At 38.4% G+C, this 18068-nt stretch overlaps 1 protein-coding gene across 1 annotated transcript in view; it reads right to left on the bottom strand.

Annotated features, from left to right (window-relative positions):
- Positions 1-4255: 4255 nt before the first annotated feature.
- Positions 4256-18068, bottom strand: part of ZBTB11 (zinc finger and BTB domain containing 11) — a 33221-nt gene continuing 19408 nt past the window's right edge. The window contains exons 4-11 of the mRNA XM_077774888.1: positions 16665-17506; positions 16229-16408; positions 12937-13182; positions 11487-11631; positions 10566-10683; positions 7152-7310; positions 6860-7035; positions 4256-6481 (exon numbers count right to left, since the gene is read on the bottom strand). Of these exons, the coding sequence (XP_077631014.1) occupies positions 5964-6481; positions 6860-7035; positions 7152-7310; positions 10566-10683; positions 11487-11631; positions 12937-13182; positions 16229-16408; positions 16665-17506 (2384 nt within the window). The 3' untranslated portion in view covers positions 4256-5963. The remainder of the gene's footprint in view (positions 6482-6859; positions 7036-7151; positions 7311-10565; positions 10684-11486; positions 11632-12936; positions 13183-16228; positions 16409-16664; positions 17507-18068) is intronic.

The following is an 18068-nucleotide window of genomic DNA, read 5'->3' as shown; positions in this document are numbered from 1 at the left end:
GATTTTTGCTCTGGTCATGATCTCATGGTTCTTAAGATCGAGCCCCACATGGGAATCTGCACTGACAGCACGCAGCCTGTTTGGGATTCTCTTCTCCTGTCTGTGGCCCCTCCCCTGCTAGTGCTTGCTCTCTGTCTGAAAATAAACATTTTTTAAAAAAATATTTATTTTTGAGAGAGAGACAGCATGAGTAGGGGAAGGTCAGAGAGAGGGAGATACAGAATCTGAAGCAGGCTTCAGGCTCTGAGCTGTCAGCACAGAGCCCAATGTGGGGCTCGAACCCATGAACCATGAGATCATGACCCGAGCTGAAGTTGGACGCTTAACCGACAGAGCCACCCAGGCGCCCCTGAAAATAAACATTTTTAAAGAATGATCAAGGCACCTGCGTGGCTCAATCAGTTAATAGGCAGCTGACTTCGGCTCAGGTCATAATCTCACCATTTGTGAGTTCAAGCCCTGCATTGATTGGGCTCTCTGCAGTCAGTACAGAACCCACTTCAGACCCTCTGTCCCTCTCTCTCTGCCCCTCCCCCCTGCTCACATTCTCTCTCTGTAAAATAAGTATTTTTAAAAATCTTAAAAAATCAGTTAATAGCTGGAGGCCTTCTCCTCTCTTCTGGAGGTTGGGAGGTGGGGCTAAAAGTTCTAATTCTAATCACATAGTCAGTTTTTCTGGCAATAAGCCCCCATTCTGAAGGTATCTACCTCACCATGTTAATCTCAGATTTTCACTCTGAGATGGGAAGAGATAAGGATGCCAATTATCACATCTACTTAACATTGCATTAGAAGTCCTATAGAGATCAGTAAGGCAAGCTAGAATTGGAATAGGGGATATAAAACTTATTTGCAGATAACCTAATTGGATATTGAGACAGTCAAAACTATTGAAATTAATAAGGGAATTTAGAAAGGTTGTTGGATAAAAGGTCTTATTTCCAATATCAGAAAATTTTAACCATTTCATCTTTTGGAATGGTTTGCTGTAGTTTGTAGACAGCATTTATCAGATGAAAGTTCCCTTAATATACAAAAGTGTTTTGTATATTTATATGCCAACAAACTGAAAAATAAAAAATAGCATTCACAATTGTATAAATATATCTGTTTACACCAACTGTAAAACATTTTGAGAGATATTAAAGATGACTTACATAAGTGAAGAAATATGTTCATGAAATGAAAATTCAATTATAAATATATCAATTCCCTCCAAACTGATCTCTGTAAATTCAATGCAATTCCAGTCAAAATCCCAACAGGATTTTATTACAGAAATTGGTAGGTTCATTTTAGATTTTACAGGGAAAGAGCATACAAGACAATCTGAAGAACAAAATGGGAAGATTATATTAGATATCAAAATTATTATAAATCCACAATAATTAAGAAACTAAGACAGTGTGGTCTTAATTACTGTAAGGATTTAGTGTTGTTGCAATTTGATATTGCAAGGAATTGGTGAAATAATATAGAAATAAAGCAGAGGCAGAACAGATTCCAGAAAAAAATCTACATATGCATGTACCTTTGATTTATAAGATGGCATTGCTGAACAATGGAAAAAATCAGTGTATTCAGAAAATTGTATGCATAACTGGAAATCTTTACATATAAAAAAGCTTGACACCTACCTCTATTTCAGATGGATTATAGATCTAAATATAAAAGGCAAAAGTAGAAAGCTTTTAAAAGATAAGATTGGAAAATATTATAATCTTTGGGCAGGGCAAGATTTTGTAAAAGGGCACAAATTTATAAATTGGGGCTACATTAAAATTAAAGACTTACATTCATCAAAAGATACCATTAAGAGAATGAAGGGGTGCCTGAGCGGCTCAGTCGGTTGAGCATCCGACTTCGGCTCGGGTCATGATCTCACGGTTCGTGGGTTCGAGCCATGCGTTGGGCTCTGTGCTGACAGCTGGCTCAGAGCCTGGAGCCTGTTTCACATTCTGTGTGCGTCTCTCTCTCTGACCCTCCCCTGCTCACGCTGTCTCTCTCTGACCCTCATAAATAAATAAAAAGCATTAAAAAAAAAAAATGAAAAGATAAGCTCTAAAATGGGAGATGGCAATTGCAAAACAGTAACAAATGGTTTGTTTTCAGAAAGAGAAAAAAGACAATCTAAAAAATGGGCAGGATGTTTAATGACGTCACAAAAAGGATATGTAAATGGGCTGCAAATATATGAAATGATGTTCAGCTTTATTAGTCATCTGGGCAGTGTAAATTAAAACGACATGGGATACAAAGCACATACATGTCGTAATGGTACACAGTAAGGAAAGCCAGGATGCAGAGCAGCCACCACTGGGGAGTGTAACTGGCATAATCTCTTTGGAAAATATTTTGGTTCACAAATCCAAGTATCTCAGATTCTACTGTAAGTCATGTACCCAACAGAAATGCATGCCCATAAACACCAAGGAAATAAAAATGGTCCTTACAGCATTTTTCAGGATAACCCCCAACTGAAAATAACCCAAACATCCCATCAATGGTAGAATGTGAAGTTGTGGTATATACACGTTTTGTTGTTGTTGTTGTTGTTGTTGTTGTTTTTGCAGCGCACACAGAACACAGTAAGAATTTAAAATGAACATAATACATCCAACTAGCAAGATAAGATGAATGGAAAAGGGAAAGCAGGAATAAACACCTATGAAGAAACAACTGTAAATGCTAGTATAAGAAATATAATTTTAGGGGTGCCCGGGTGGCTCAGTTGGCTAAGCATCTGACTCTTGATTTCATCTCAGGTTATGATCTCATGTTCATAAGATTGAGCTGACAGTGCAGACCCAGTTTGGGATTCTCTCTGCCTCTTCCCCGCTCATGCTCTCTCAAATAAACATTAATTTTTTCAATCTCTATTATTATTACTTATTATTATTATTTGATAGAGAGAAAGAGATCGAGCAGGGGAGAGGGGCAGAGCTGAGCATGGAACCTGATGTAGGACTCCATCTCATGATCCTGGGACCTTGGCCTGAGCCAAAATCAACAGGTGGGTGCCCTTTGGTCTTTATTTTTTTAAAGTAGATTCCATGCCCAACATAGGGCTTGAAATCATGACCCTGAAATCAAGAGTTGCATGCTCTACTTGCTGAGCCAGCCAGGCACCCAGAAATATATATATATTTTTAAGTTTATTTAGAGAAAGAGGAGGGGCAGAGGGAATCTCAGGCAGGCTCCATGTTGTCAGTGCAGAGCCCAATGCAGAGCTAGAACCCACAAACCATGAGATCATAAGCTGAGCCAAGCTCAGGAGTCGGACACTTAGGGGTGCCTGGGTGGCTCAGTGGGTTAGGTGTCCAACTCTTTATTTTGGCTCAGGTCATGATCTCACGGTTTGTGAATTCAAGCTCTGCCTAGGGCTCTGCACTAACAGTATGGAGCCTGCTTGAGATTCTCTCTGCGTGTCCCTACCCCACTTGCTCGCTCTCTCAAAATAAACTTTAAAAAAGATGCTTAACTGACTGAGCCACCCAGGTGCCCCCAGAAATTTTTTAAATGAATATATAATTTAGTAAGAACTGTTAAAGATCAGGTTGAGGAACACCACGGTTATGAGAAAGGGAGACTAAGTTGGGGAGAATGAAAGAGGTATTGAGGGTGGAGATAAAACTTTTGGAAATAAAGAGTAAACAGGGGAGAATATATAAAGAAACAACAAGATTTGGTTTGGTTTCCAGAGTTGGGAAGAGATTAAAATCCCTGAAACTCTCCACTTGATAAAATGTAACAAACTCCTTTGAAAATCATAGTGCTAAGTTCGTAAGAAAGGCAATGTCCTAGGGTCCCCAAAGAAGAAGAAACCGTTAAACTTGCAGCAGCCTTGTGACAGACAGGATTGGCAGTTTCGGAGGGGTTGGCTTTTGACAGGATTTAGGTCTACAGAAAATGGAAAAAGGAATTCCACACAAAACTGAGACAACAGGGCACCAGGCTGGCTCGGTCAGCAGAGCATGTGACTCTTGATCTCAGGGTCAGGATTTCAAACCCCATGTTGGGCGTGGAGCCTACTTTAAGAAAAAAACAAAAACAAAACCCTGGGACCAGTTAAGAACTACATCTTCAGTGAAAAAACAATTAATAAAAAACTCAGTCCTGTCAAAGTTGGCAGTTAATCATTTTGTGGTAAAATTATGGTTAAGAGTAACTTTTAGTATGATTATGGTTTAACATCCAATGTTTTTTTTAATGTATTCAACTCCCCTTCCCTTTAAAAATGGATTAACTTTAACAACCTATCAATTATCAGTCACTGATTTATGATTTGAAAATAGTGACAAGCTCAACTCCAAAGCTTATGCTTTTAAACAAGATTCTACATCTTTTATTTACATATTTTTGACATACATCAATGGCCTTATACAATTAACTAAATCTAATAACAACAGTGAAGATGGAACATAAAAGACACAATTCCAAATTTTAGTCAGGTTGAAATACATTTTCACTAACTGAAAAATACGATAAACAAGCAGCCATTATAAAGTTATAGACTGTATGTCAATTCACTTAAAATTCAAAGTCAGCCACACAGCTAGAGAAACAATGGGAAAATTGCAAATGCAAATATTACATATGCAGGTATAATGCATGCATGGCATCACATTTATTCTTTATCTTTTAAGCTATTTTTAAAGTAAACTGGAATAAGTTTCCTAATACTATATGTACATCAAGGCACATTCTTTTCTTGTGCTTTAGGAATGATTTACATGTGATTTGCTTATCTTCATTTTACCTTATATTAGCTGCTAATACTTAAAAAGTTTAATTTTGACAATCGTAGTTTGAGTGGTAGTTTCCCACAGGAGAGGAATGTGGCCTCTCCCTAGGGTTATTGTGAAAATCAGAAAATTGGATAGTTTCTAGAAGTGGGAATTTAAAAATAAATACACAAATTAATAGGACTTGTAGGTAACTTAAAAATAATTTACTTCCAATAATTTGGTGGACCATAATCAATTTCTTTGAGTAGTATACTATAATGAGGGCTGAACTGAAGACTTCACTATTCTGAAGTAACTCGACAATTATGTGGTATCCTCTGGACCGCTTTAGATGTCTATATGGCTATCCTACTTCTAAATTGCAGTTTTTCAACAAAATTGAACAATTAAACATGATACAAAAGCTGCAAACATACCAAATCTAGTTTTAACTCGTTCATTCTTTCAGCAAAAGAATGAGATTTTTTTTCATTTATTGTCCCATGTTATCAAGAAGAAATTTCCCACCAACAGTGTTTAATAACAGTGTTCTTTGCTCATGGTCAATTTACTTGCCTTGAAGAGATAGTATATAGTAAGGCTTTAATAGGCATTTCATGCATTTTAAAAATCAGCTATTTATTTAAGGGCTCCTCATATAGATAAGTATACTGTGCAAACTTGATTACAACATGTAATTCATTAAGTGCTTTAAAACAGAAGGGGTTAAAATAAATAGTAAGTCAAGAATCACAGATCTGAAGCATTTTAAAAATGTAATATACCTATGCATCCTACTAAAATGCTTTATATTAGAATTTTTTTTAAACCTATAAACAGGGCAAATGAAATCACAGAACCTATTCTGAGAATAAAAGAGAAGAAAATCTGACTAGTGCAGCCTTTTAAACTCAAAGTATATAATAATGTCAAAATGCAAGTGAAACTATACAGTTTTTAATTTAGTACAGTCCTTTATAAACACCAATTCATAAAAAGTACACCATGATAAACCAATGCCATCAAGTAGATTTGTTTCCAATTTCTTTACAGTAACTGGACTTTTTAACAGAACCTTTCGGCCAGACAAATCGTTTGGAAATGTTAAAACCGCACCCAAGAGCCCAGAGCCTTGACATACAGGCTCTAGGCAGACAGTCCCACAGCACTGTAAACAATGTTCCGTGAGTTCCATATACAGTGAGATGTCCCTTCTTTTTATCTCCAGGACTATATTCACTCTGCTTCTGAGATATGTGCCACCTCTACTTCAACAGTTTGAATCGCTTCTGCAACTTCAGACAGCTTCTGTCCTTGCTGTTGTGCCAGCACGTAATTAACCACTTGCATAATACTTTGGTCAGAAAGCGTAGACACTGAGGGACACTCTTCCGTAGCTGCAACGGCTTCGAGTGCTTCCATGGTCTCTCCTGTCACGACCACCGTCTCGAGTTCTTGAGGACCACTGCTTTCTTGTTCCTGCATGTCTGCTGTTAAGATACTGACAGCATGCTCCACTTGAGTTCCTTGGTTATGAAACTGAAGGGTATCTTTTTCCAGCATAATTTTGCAAGGCACATAATCTCTGTGGAATTTAGTCATATGTTTCCGGAGGGTTCGAGCGTCTATGTAGGCTTCGCTACATACAGGGCAGACGTAGGGCCGCTCGCCAGTATGTGTTCTGACGTGGCGTTTTAGAGATCGGGCATCAGCCCAAGCTACTCCACACGTTAAGCATTCAAATGGCTTAACTCCTATTAAAAAAGAGAGAGAGGTGTTCCCAGAGACAGAAGTTACCGAGAGGCAATTCTGATTCCATGCACAGTCTCATTTAACCTTCCCAGCAATCCTATAATCTTAGGATAAGGAAAACAGAAGCTTCAAACAGTTCAGGCCAGCATAAAAATGCTGACCTACAATATTAAGCTCACTATGGAAGGAAGCTGTCTACATACACAACAATTAGGCATCCAGGTTCAGGATCACCTCAATCACTTAAATAAATCTTACATAATATGAGATTCATCTCTTGTCAAGGAAGGTGAGGTAACAGGCAAGAAGTCTGGCAAAGGGAGAATCACTATTAGAGTGGCTTTTTATTCTACTTAAATATATACACAGTATGTAGTTACCTTCGTGGTTGTTCATGTGTCTCCTATACTCTCTTAGCTGAGTGAATTTTCTTCCACATTGTTCACACACCCGTTCCAGGTTCTGCTTCGCTCTTCCTTTTTTTCCATGGGTAGCTTTCTTGACGTGCCTTCTGAACAATGCTTTTTCATAAAACTCTTTGCCACATATATTACACCTATAATGGGGGGAGAAACCTCAATTATTTTTCCCAAAGCACCAGCATACAAAAATATTAATCCAACCACGTACATACATCTCAATTAAGTTCAGATCCTGCTCAAATTTACCTACCTATAAGGCTCAGTGACAGAATGAGACTTCACATGGGAATACCAATCCTTCTTCCAACTATAGCACTTATCACAATATTGGCACTGGAATGGCTTCACACCAAGATGTTTGTTCATGTGCTGACGAAGATCTCTAGCTTCAAAGAAACTTTTTTCACATCTGCAATAAAATTCAAGCACTCGATCAGATCACTTTATTATTTTTTAAAACATATTTCCAAGATTCGGTATATTCTTGGGTTTCTAGAACTCTTAGAAAATGATACCAATTTAAAACATAAGAATGTGCTACTATTCCAATCTTGCAATAAAGGCTTCAAGGTTTAAGTTCTTTTAGCTCTTATCTACTATAGACATTTTACTTTTTTAAGTTTTTATTTAAATTCCAGTAAGTTAACCTACAATGTGAGACTAGGTGTATTGTATGGTGATTCAACACTTCCATACAACACCTGGTGCTCATCGAAACAACTGCACCAATCATCTATTTAACCCATGTCCCCACTCATGGCCCCTCTGGCAACCATCGGTTTGTTTTCTAAAATTAAGATTCTAGGGGCGCCTGGGTGGCTTAGTCGGTTAAGCATCCGACTTTCGCTTAGGTCATGATCTCGCGGTTCGTGGGTTCGAGCCCCGCGTCGGGCTCTGTGCTGACTGCCAGCTCAGAGCCTGGAGCCTGTTTCAGAGTCTGTATCTCCCTCTCTCTCTGACCCTCCCCTGCTCACGCTGTCTCTCTCTCTCTCTCCTAGAAATAAATAAAACATTAAAAAATAAATAAATAAATAAATAAAATTAAGATTCCGTTGTTGACTTTTTCCCTTTGCTCACTTGTTTCTAGTACTAGAAACATTTTAGAAAGAACCATGCAGAGTTCTCAAAGGCTATTATATAAGACATTTATCTTCTTTCTCTCCCTAACCCCCGTCGAACTCCCTTTTACCTTTGCCCATTCTCTGTCCATGTGCTTGGAGTAGGTCTCATCCTTGACCATAAAGATGGAGCAACTGTCTCAGGCCTAAGTCAATCAAAACACAGTATTCCCTTGGTCATAATTACTGATCCAGGGATAATCAAAGACTCAGAACCTGTATAGAACTACCAGAAAAGCAGCTTGACAATTTGGGAGTTAAGAGGATGTGAGGCTTAAACCATTGCTACTGCCATGTCCACAGAGCCTCGGAGACCAAGTGCTAACGAGTGTGAATCCAGTTTACATTAAACTATTCAGACTCCCTAGATTTTACCTTTCTTTCATTCAGGCCAGTTTAGGTAGGATCTTCTTTCACTTGCAACTAAAAATCTATTAATAATAAAATGATTTTTTTATTTATCTTTAATTTTTAAAAAGTCTTTATTTTTGAGAGACAGAAAGAGTGCGAGCAGGTGAGGAACAGAGAGAGGGAGACACAGAATCTGAAGCAAGCTCCAGGCTCTGAGCTGTTCAGTACAGAGCCCTATGTGGGGCTCAAACCCAGAAACTGAGCTCATGACCTGAGCTGCAGTCAGATGTTTAACCAACTGAGCCACCCAGGTACCCCTAAAACAGTTTTTTTTATAAGACTTATTAAAGTGACAAAAGCAAATATGACAGAGTAGGAAACCCCACAAGCTCATTGCTCCACATAAGCAGTGGCCAAAACTATGAGAATCCATTTTATTATAATCCGGAAACGGATTAAAAGCAGCCAGGCAAACGTTTAATTAAAACAATCATTAAATCTTGCAAGAGAGCTTTGCAGCAGCTGAAGTCCCCTGGCTCTTTTCCCTGCCTCCCAGCTGAGCAGCAGCCATGAAGACTGCATTCCCGGGATGGGCTCCCAGTGCCAGAGGGACTTCATCTCCGAGAACTGTGCTGGTCTCTCTGGACCTATCCGGTGACTCCCTCAAGGATCTCCTCAAAGAGCCTGCATATACTTAGCCTAACTGTCTTAGAGCGGAGGACGAGGGGGAAAGAAGTCCGCTGAAAACATTTATAGAGGTAAATGTATTCATTTCCACCACATGGGGCAAGGTATAACAATTTGGTTCAAACAATACAGAAACAAAAGCTTGGGAGAAAAGGCTGGGGAATAAGATGGCTGTGGAACTGATAAGTCCACACCCTTGCCGAGGGCAATATATACCTAGAAAAGACCTGAGAAAGTCCTAACCTCACCTCTGGTCTACTCTGCACAAACCGAAGAGAAGGCCAAGATACAGTGTGACTGCCTGGCTGAGTGTTGAAGGCATTCTGGAATATCAGACAGTGGTGATGCCTGCACAATGTACCAAATGTACTAAAAGTTACTGAATTGTACATTTTAAAATGATGAATTTTATGTGAGTTTTACCTCAATTATAAAAGCGATTTCAAGAGCCTTTGGAAAATAAAAAGAAAGAGAGAAGAAAAGAGTCTGAAGAGAGTAAAAACTAGCAGATGGCTCAGCACTTTAGAGAACTGTCTGGAAAAAAATCTCTGGCTCGCACTGGGGGCCCTTACTTCCTACAGTCTCCAAGTCCAGGCAGTACACCTGAAGAATGTCTTTAAAGTATTTCAAGTGAGGGGCACCTGGGTGGCTCAGCTGGTCAAGCATCCAACTTTAGCTCAGGTAATGATCACACAGTTCCTGAGTTCGAGCCTCGTGTTCAGCTCTGTGCTAACAGCTCAGAGCCTGGAGCCTGCTTCAGACTCTGTGCCTCCCTCTCTCTCTCTGCTCCTCCCCGACTCATGCTCTGTCTCTCTCTCTCTTAAAAATAAATAAATATTTTAAAAAATAGTAAATAATAAAGTGTTTCAAGTGAGTGATTTACATGGTATATGATATCGAAATAAAACTTAAAAGCCATAAACAGCAGTATCAAGGCAAAAAGAAAAAAGACTGATTAAAATAAAAAATAAGTAACAATTCAATATTATCTTCAAACATTTCTTTTTCAGGTTTATCAAGGTATAAAATTGTAAGATATTTGAAATGTACATAATGGTTTGATACACATATCCACTGTGAAAGGATTCCTCCCATCTAGTTATATATTCATCACATCAGATATATGTATGTTTAAGTTGTACTCCTTTATCAAATTTCAATTACATAATAGTACCATCAACTACAGTTAACTCAAATATTTTCTTCTGAAAATAATTTTCTTTTCTTTTTTTTTTTTAATGTTTTATTTATTTCTGAGACAGAGGCAGCGTGAGCAGGGGAGGGTCAGAGAGAGAGGGAGACACAGAATCTGAAGCAGACTCCAGGCTCTGAGCTAGCCGTCAGCACAGAGCCTGATGTGGGGCTCGAACCCACAAGCCGTGATCATGACCTAAACCAAAGTCGGACACTTAACTGACTGAGCCACCCAGGCGCCCCCGAAAATAATTTTCAAATAAACCTATTAAAAAACACAAGGAAACGGAACAGTTTGTGTATTAAATACTTACTGAGTACAATGATAGCCTCGAACTTCAGGCTTTGGCTGGTGTTTCTTTAGGTGCTTGCTGAGGCCAGAGCCCCTGTGAAAAGACTTTCCACAAACTGAGCAAAGGTACTTGGACTCTCCTATAAAAAATAAAAAAGCAAGTCACAAATCAAGCAATCAGGTGCTCTTCCAACAGAATACCTTCTGTTATACTTCAGAAGTTACTTTGTCAAAGGGACACAAAAGCTGTAACATTTGGCAGCCATCTTCTCAGAACAACAAGCCAAGTCAAGATTTGTTTCCTCTCAACTACAGTACTAGCAAAGCTACCACTCCCCAAAGAAAATGACACTCTTGCATAATCATCTGGATTATAATAGTACAGAGGTGAACAAGTTCTAGAGCAGATATCTACCCTTCACTAGCTACTTTTATATTATCTAAATGATACATGATTCAGTACTGAGTATACATTTCACTACACTGAGGGAAACAATGACTCTTTTTATACCAATAAGACAATTCTACAACTAGATTAAAGAATACTTCTTGGCTTTAATTAAAAATTTTATAATGTTAATTTATTTTTGAGAATGAGACAGGGCACAAATGGGAGAGAGGCAGAGAGAGAGAGAGAGAGAGAGAGAGAGAGAGAGAGAGAGAGAGAGAGAATGAATCCAAAGCAGGCTCTAGGCTCTGAGCTGTCAGCACAGAGCCCAACATGGGGCTCAGACTTGTGAACTGTAAGATCATGACTTGAGCCAAAGTCAGATGCTTAACCAACTGAGGCACCCAGGAGCCTCTAGCCTTACTTTAATAAAGAAACTGCACACACATAGCCATTAGTCTATCAATATGATTTCTAAAACAGATACAGCATAATCATTAACAGTGAATTAACAGTATATAATGGGTAACTAAGTTAATACAAATTTCTCATTACCTGTGTGAATACTCATATGTTCTTGCAGACTCCGTTTGGTAACAAATGACTTAACACATAGTTCACACTGGAACTGCTTTTGTGATTGATGGAGACTCTGGTGCAATTTTAGGCCATGTTTATAGATGAAAGTCTTGCCACAGACCTAAGGTAGCAGAGGTGTTTATACCAGTAAAACAGAAAAGAGACATCAGGGCTGTTTCTGAACAATGAGGCTAGAGAGACTATACACCATTTTAAAGAAAATAATTATAAACAAAACGAAAACCTGAAAGTTGAACAAATGTCCAGGAAATTAGCTGGCTAACCATCTTCTGACTCAGTACTGAACAAATACCACTGCTTTTCTTATATCCATTGGAGGTCAAAGCCATACAAAAGACCCTCATGCTGTCCTTGTGAGACTAGTAAACAGTATTAAAAGAGACATGACAGCTTAATCAAGAAAATATACTAACTTCTTACAACACAAACTAGAACAGTGCTTCTCAAACTCTCTGTGGTGAGGAACCAGTTTTCCATTCCCCAATCCATTTTCCATTAAATATGATAAAAATGTCACAACAATGTAACTGCCATGACAGTTTCTAAAATTCTACTATTTCTGTACTTATCTTCAATGGACCACATATTTTGAGTAGTGCTACACTACAAGACCAGAGGCCCAATTAATACTTAGTTTTAAAATTTATGAGTAAAATGATGCTTAGGACTTGGTTTTAAGAGAAATGTGGGGAGCAGGAAGTAGGGCAGTGAGGGATAGTGTACATAAAACACAGCTGATCATGTGTTCATAGCTACTGAAGCTGGATAAAGGGTACATGAGAGTCTATTCTATTCTATTCTCATATAATAAAAAGCTTTAAAAAAGAAAAAAACATTAAAAATCTCATTGGGGAAAAAGTCTCATGGTTTGCAAAATTGTTTATTAATAAAAAAACAAGTCATGCTTATATGCAAGGCTACAGGGGCTATTGGAAAATTTTCACTGTTCCAAATAGCCCAAGTTGGCTAATCACAGGATTCTTTACCTAGAAGTTGTATTTTGGCATTTAGATAGTCCCAGTCCTCAGCTCCAGAGAAGAACACAAAGCTTAGGGAGGATTTTTGCTAAGAAGATTTGTTTAAGCCATGGGTTCCTTTCCAGTCCAGGTAGGTCCTGGTGAAGGTTAAAGGGATGAATGGGATAATGAACTGGTTATTCTCACCTAGGACATCCTCTGAATCCTAGTAAGTTTCATGAACACCCTAAGTGGATTGATTTCAAATTACAACAAATTAAATAGCAAATCAAAGAACACAACTGGGAACTGCCTTTAAACCAGGCAACAAAGTAAGTCATAGAATTCTCTGTGACATTTTACAAGAGTAACGGTGACTTCCAGAATCAACAGGTCTCATCACAAGTTCAAATTTTCTTCATCCAACAAAGTAAATGTCATGGCTTTACCTGGCACGCATGTGGCTTTACACCTGTATGCTTTAACATGTGTATTCGAAGAGAATATAACTTAGGTAATGTCCTTCCACATATGGAACATATAAATTCTCGTTTGGTTCTCCCCTTCTCCGACGATGTTCCTGAGGTCTCATTAGACGTGGAATTGGAAGAGGATGAAGTGGGTGCATCTTTTCTGGTATGTCGAATAAGATGTGCTCGCAAGGAGGCACTGTACTGAAACTGTTTTTTACACAACTAAAAGAAAAAATAAAATTCTGTCTAAATGTAGTTCCATAACAAATGTGAAGTGAAACTTGACCCCTATTTCAAGTTCCCATTTCTTTGTTACGATTATACAAATCAATAAAAACATAAAGTATATAAAAGATGATATACTAGGTGTCAGACATAAGGATGAAAGGGGTAAGACCCAGCCTCTACTCTGGAGAGGTTTATAATTTAACCAAAGAAACAGGATTTATATGTGAAAGAGTCAAGTATTTAGGAAGAGAGATTAATTGAAGCAGGAGAGAAAGGCATCATCGAGGAGACTAGGTCTGTCTAGAAGGAACAAGAGGAAATCGACAAAGACAGAAGAATGCTATCATTAGGAGTACAACAAGTTGTAAGGTGGAGCAAAACTAGTGGCTGGAAAACTAGAAAGAAAAAACTCTGATGATCCTTGGATTTTATCCTGTAGTTGTTAGGGATTCATGAAATATTCTGTCCATTCTTTTAAAAAAATCAAAGTTATATATATTTGCAATCTATAATATTTAATTTTTTTTAAATAAATAAAACTCGTTTCTTGCTCTACTATTTCTGGCATTTTTTTTTTTTAACTCTCTCATAATGCTTACCCTGGTAACTCTAAGTAACTTGAATAATGGGTGATGAATCTCTCCCTTCACCTCTCCACTCCCTACACATATGCAGACCCTTCCTATTACCTTAGTTTCTCAATATAGCTATGTTTTAGTTTTGATTTCTACGTTCACATTTTTTCAATGATGTAATTACTACTACAGCTGGGCCATAGAGTATACTATGATTCTCTTCCCCTTCTTTTTTGTTTTCTGTTTTGGTTATTTCTCTTTGTATTTACGGATCATTCATCACCAAACCCTTCCCTCAATTATCTACTGGGGGAGATTTAAAGACATCACCTTATGAAAGAGATCTCCTTCAAACCATTCTGTCCTGTTCCAACCTGGACTGGTTGTTTGCTATGCTTGGATTCTGTAGAATGGACCCCATGTTTCCTGGTTCCCCAAGTCTTGCTCATTTTAGTGGAACACCTCTGCAAATAGCTTCCTGAGAAAGGGAGTTTGGGAGGTAAAACTTTGAGACCTTGCATGTCTGAAAATACTCTTACTCTACCATCATAAATAATTCATAGTTTGGTTACAGATTTTAAGTTAGAAATCATTGCCCTTTAGAATTTTAAAGACATTATAATGCTTTCCTTTGTCTTTCAGTTTCCGCTGATGTTGGTGAAAAGCCTGAAGCCTTTCTGACCTTTATCCTTTCTATGAGTCTGACCATCTGTTTTCTCTTTTGTTATTTACAAGATTTTTTCTTTGTCCCTTAATTTGAAGACTTCATAATTTATCTTGATATAGATTTATTTTCATCCATGGTTCTGGGCCTGCAATGTGCCATTTTTCACAAGGAAAAATTTTTTTTAAATTTTAGAGAGAGCAAGCCGCAGAGAGGGGCAGAGGGAGAGGGAGAGAGCGCACAAGCACAAGCAGGTGAGAGGGAGAGAGAGTAAGAATACCAAGTAGATCCCATTCTCAGTGTGGAGCACTCAATCCCACAACCCTGACTTGAGCAAAATCAAGAGTTGCACACTGACTGAGCCACCCAGGTGGCCCCATAAGGAAACTTCTAAGGTCTGATATTCTTCTTTAATGCACCAACGATTTCCTGATCTCTGTGTTCTGTTTGGTGTTATCTGCATTTTTTTTTTTTATGTTTTTATTTATTTCTAGGAGAGAGAGAGAGAGAGACAGCGTGAGCAGGGGAGGGTTAGAGAGAGAGGGAGTCACAGACTGAAACAGGCTCCAGGCTCCGAGCTGGCAGTCAGCACAGAGCCCGACGCGGGGCTCGAACCCACGAACCGCGAGATCATGACCTAAGCGAAAGTCGGACGCTTAACCGACTAAGCCACCCAGGCGCCCCTGGTGTTATCTGCATATTAGACATCCTACACCAATTCTCTAAATTCCTTCACTTTCATTTTCAAACTGGTCTTTGTATTATTTCTGAGAGATTTAGTCTATTTCCCAATTTTTCTAATATTTTTATATTTGTGGATTCTTCAAAGCTGCCTTTTTTCTTGAAATATTTATTCCTGAATCTGATGATCCCTACTATCTAACTCATATTTCAGAATGTGAAAAAGTTGATTGGAATTTCTATGTAAGTATGTGGGGGTGGCGGTGAGTTGTCAACCACAGGCTGTAGTCAGCACTACCTTCAGGTCCTTTGTTACTGCACTTCGGATGTCTCTGAGAAACTTTTCTGCTTTTGGGTTAAGGGTCTGACTGCTAACATTCTGGGACTTGAGAAGGCACAGAGGACTTGAAAGGTTTCAATATTCAGTATATAAGGTTTTCCTTTTCCTTCTTTTGGGTGTAGTACATTCACTGTATGCAGTGTTCCCCAGAATAGGCATGGTTTTTTTTGAGGGAGTGGTTGTGACTTAATTGCTTCTTACAAAACTTTCTAGCAACAAGACTCACTTCTGCTTTCAAAGTAGCTAGTGACACTAATTCCTGAGGCATTTGGTAGTTCTGTAATGCAATTCAGATGGATTCTTAGCTTTCCCCATTGAAAGCCTGGAATGAGTCCTTTAAAATCTGTTAAGTTAGTTACTACTTCCATTTATCAGGGTCTAGAATGTAGTTTATCTCCTGTCTCTTTACTCTTCTATGAGTTTATATTTTTGTTTAAGTTTATTGACTTATTTTCAAATAATCTCTACCCACAATGTGAGGCTCAAGCTTACAACCCCGAGATCAAGAGTCGTATGCTTTACCAACTAAGACAGCCAGTCACCCTTGAGCTTCTATTTTTTCAATGATAATTTTACTCATCAGGAAGAAGCAAAGATAGGTCGCTGGTTTTGTTTTTTTGTTAAGGAAATGATACATCAAAATCAAAGATGACTCTTACAACAATATAAGGGACACAGGGAAACAGAGAATACAAGTAGTAGAGTAACAATGAAGCAGTAGACTGGGCTCTATTTATCATGAAGTTAGAGCCATCTTTAATCAGCTTTCCAATTACTTACCGGACATTTGTAATCTCTAGCTCTTTCGTGTTTCAGTGTATGCATTATAAGGGCATATCGTCTCTGAAAAACCATTCCACATTCCCCACATTTATGGGATGGTGCTTCTTCAGTATTCTCTTTCGTATCCCTTTTTGGCTGTTTCATTTTTTTCCCTCTTTGAACTAATTTCTGGGCTACCTAATTAAGGGATAGAAAACACAATCTAAGTAAATACAGTCATTTTGATTTTTAAAGTCATGAGTCATATGTAATATTTCAAACTGACATTATTTTATTAATACTGGTACTTGAAATGTTAAGTTGCTTTCCTGTACCTACTGCCCTTCCTCCCAAAATAATTTCACCACAGGTATAAGTTCATGAATACAATGCTCTGGACTTAAATGCTTTTTGACTTAAAGCTAAAACTACAAAGGCCAAATCTTCATCATACCTGTTGAACTGCTGACTTGGGAATGGCTTTCCGTTTCTGTAGCTTTTTCTCTATTCCTTTGTGTAGTCGGATATATCCCCCTTCATTAACAGAACGCTGCCGAAGCCTGCTTCTGTAAGTTTCATCATCAGTGCTAAGGTCGGGCTTTGCTGTTAGCGCAACCAGATTTTCCTGATCTTTTAAGGACTGAGTAAGGTTCTGCATATGCTCTGGAATGTCTTCAGCACAGATATCTTCAGTTGGTGAGTCATTTCCCATATTACTGTCTTCTGGAGAGTTACTGATCACATTCTCTTTTGAAAGTTTGGGATTAATATCAGAAGCTGTGCTATCTTCTCTGTTTAAAGTTTCTACTACTGTCTCGTCATTTTTTGTTACTAAATCAGCAGACTCCATTTCAGGATGGGAACCAGTTATACAGCCTGCAGGTGACAGAGTGGCTTCAGCTTCTGAAGAAACCTGGGGTTCAGAGTGCTGTCCTAGCTCTCCATTCTGCTCAGTTTCTGGCAATTCTCCATTCACCAATAGTACAATCTCACAATCCCCAAGTTCAGTAGGTAATGTTGTTGCGGTCCCCTCGCTGGTAGCCACAGGAGGTACGGTGCCTCCATTTTGTTCTGGTAAGTCCTGGGTAGATGCAACTGTTTGTACTTCACCCTTCTTATATACTGTTAGCTGCTTCTCTTCCATTAGCTTATGCACACTTTCACAGATTTCTAAAACTTCCGACATGAAAAGATGACGAGCCAAGATGGCTACATCAGCCATGCTACAGAAGTCAAAACTTAGCACAGAAGTATAGGCAAATTCCAATAAAGGAAGGAAGCTTGCCTTACAAAAACCTGCATGGAACAAAAAAAAAAAAAAAGGGGGGGGTACAAAAAAGTTAAATGTCTACTAAAACACCTTAGAAGAACAATTAATACATGATTATGATCATATAAAACAATATAAAGGCAAATATGACAATTTATTCTGCAATTAAACTCTGTAGATTTGTTTTGTGTTCTGGTTGCTTAATAAACCTTGACTAACTCACTTCTATGAGCCGAGTCTCTCAATACCTAAAATAGAAAATAATATCAGACTTACTACCTCAAAGAGTTGTTGTAAGGCAGTCATTTTCAAACTGTACTCCTTAGAACCCCGGGGGTTCCTCAAATTCCCCTCAAGAAACAGCTGCTGGAGAATGGAGGGTAAAAAAAGAGAGGGAGGCAGGTGAGTAGGCAGGGTTCAACCAACCTGTCCCCTAACCTCACTTCTGTAAGTATAACCATATATTTTAAGAATAGAAGTCCATATAAAAATGATTGTGAACAAAGGGTTCTACTGCTGAAAATTTAAAAATAAGATCTAACACAGGGGGTCAATTCTTTACAAAAATTTTCTGTAAAGAATCATTAA

The sequence above is a fragment of the Crocuta crocuta genome, unplaced genomic scaffold, assembly GCF_008692635.1.
Source record: "Crocuta crocuta isolate KB4526 unplaced genomic scaffold, BGI_CrCroc_1.0 scaffold6, whole genome shotgun sequence".
NCBI lineage: Eukaryota > Metazoa > Chordata > Mammalia > Carnivora > Hyaenidae > Crocuta > Crocuta crocuta.
The sequence above is the reverse complement of the archived record's forward strand: the minus strand, read 5'-3'. Positions and strand labels throughout refer to the sequence as shown.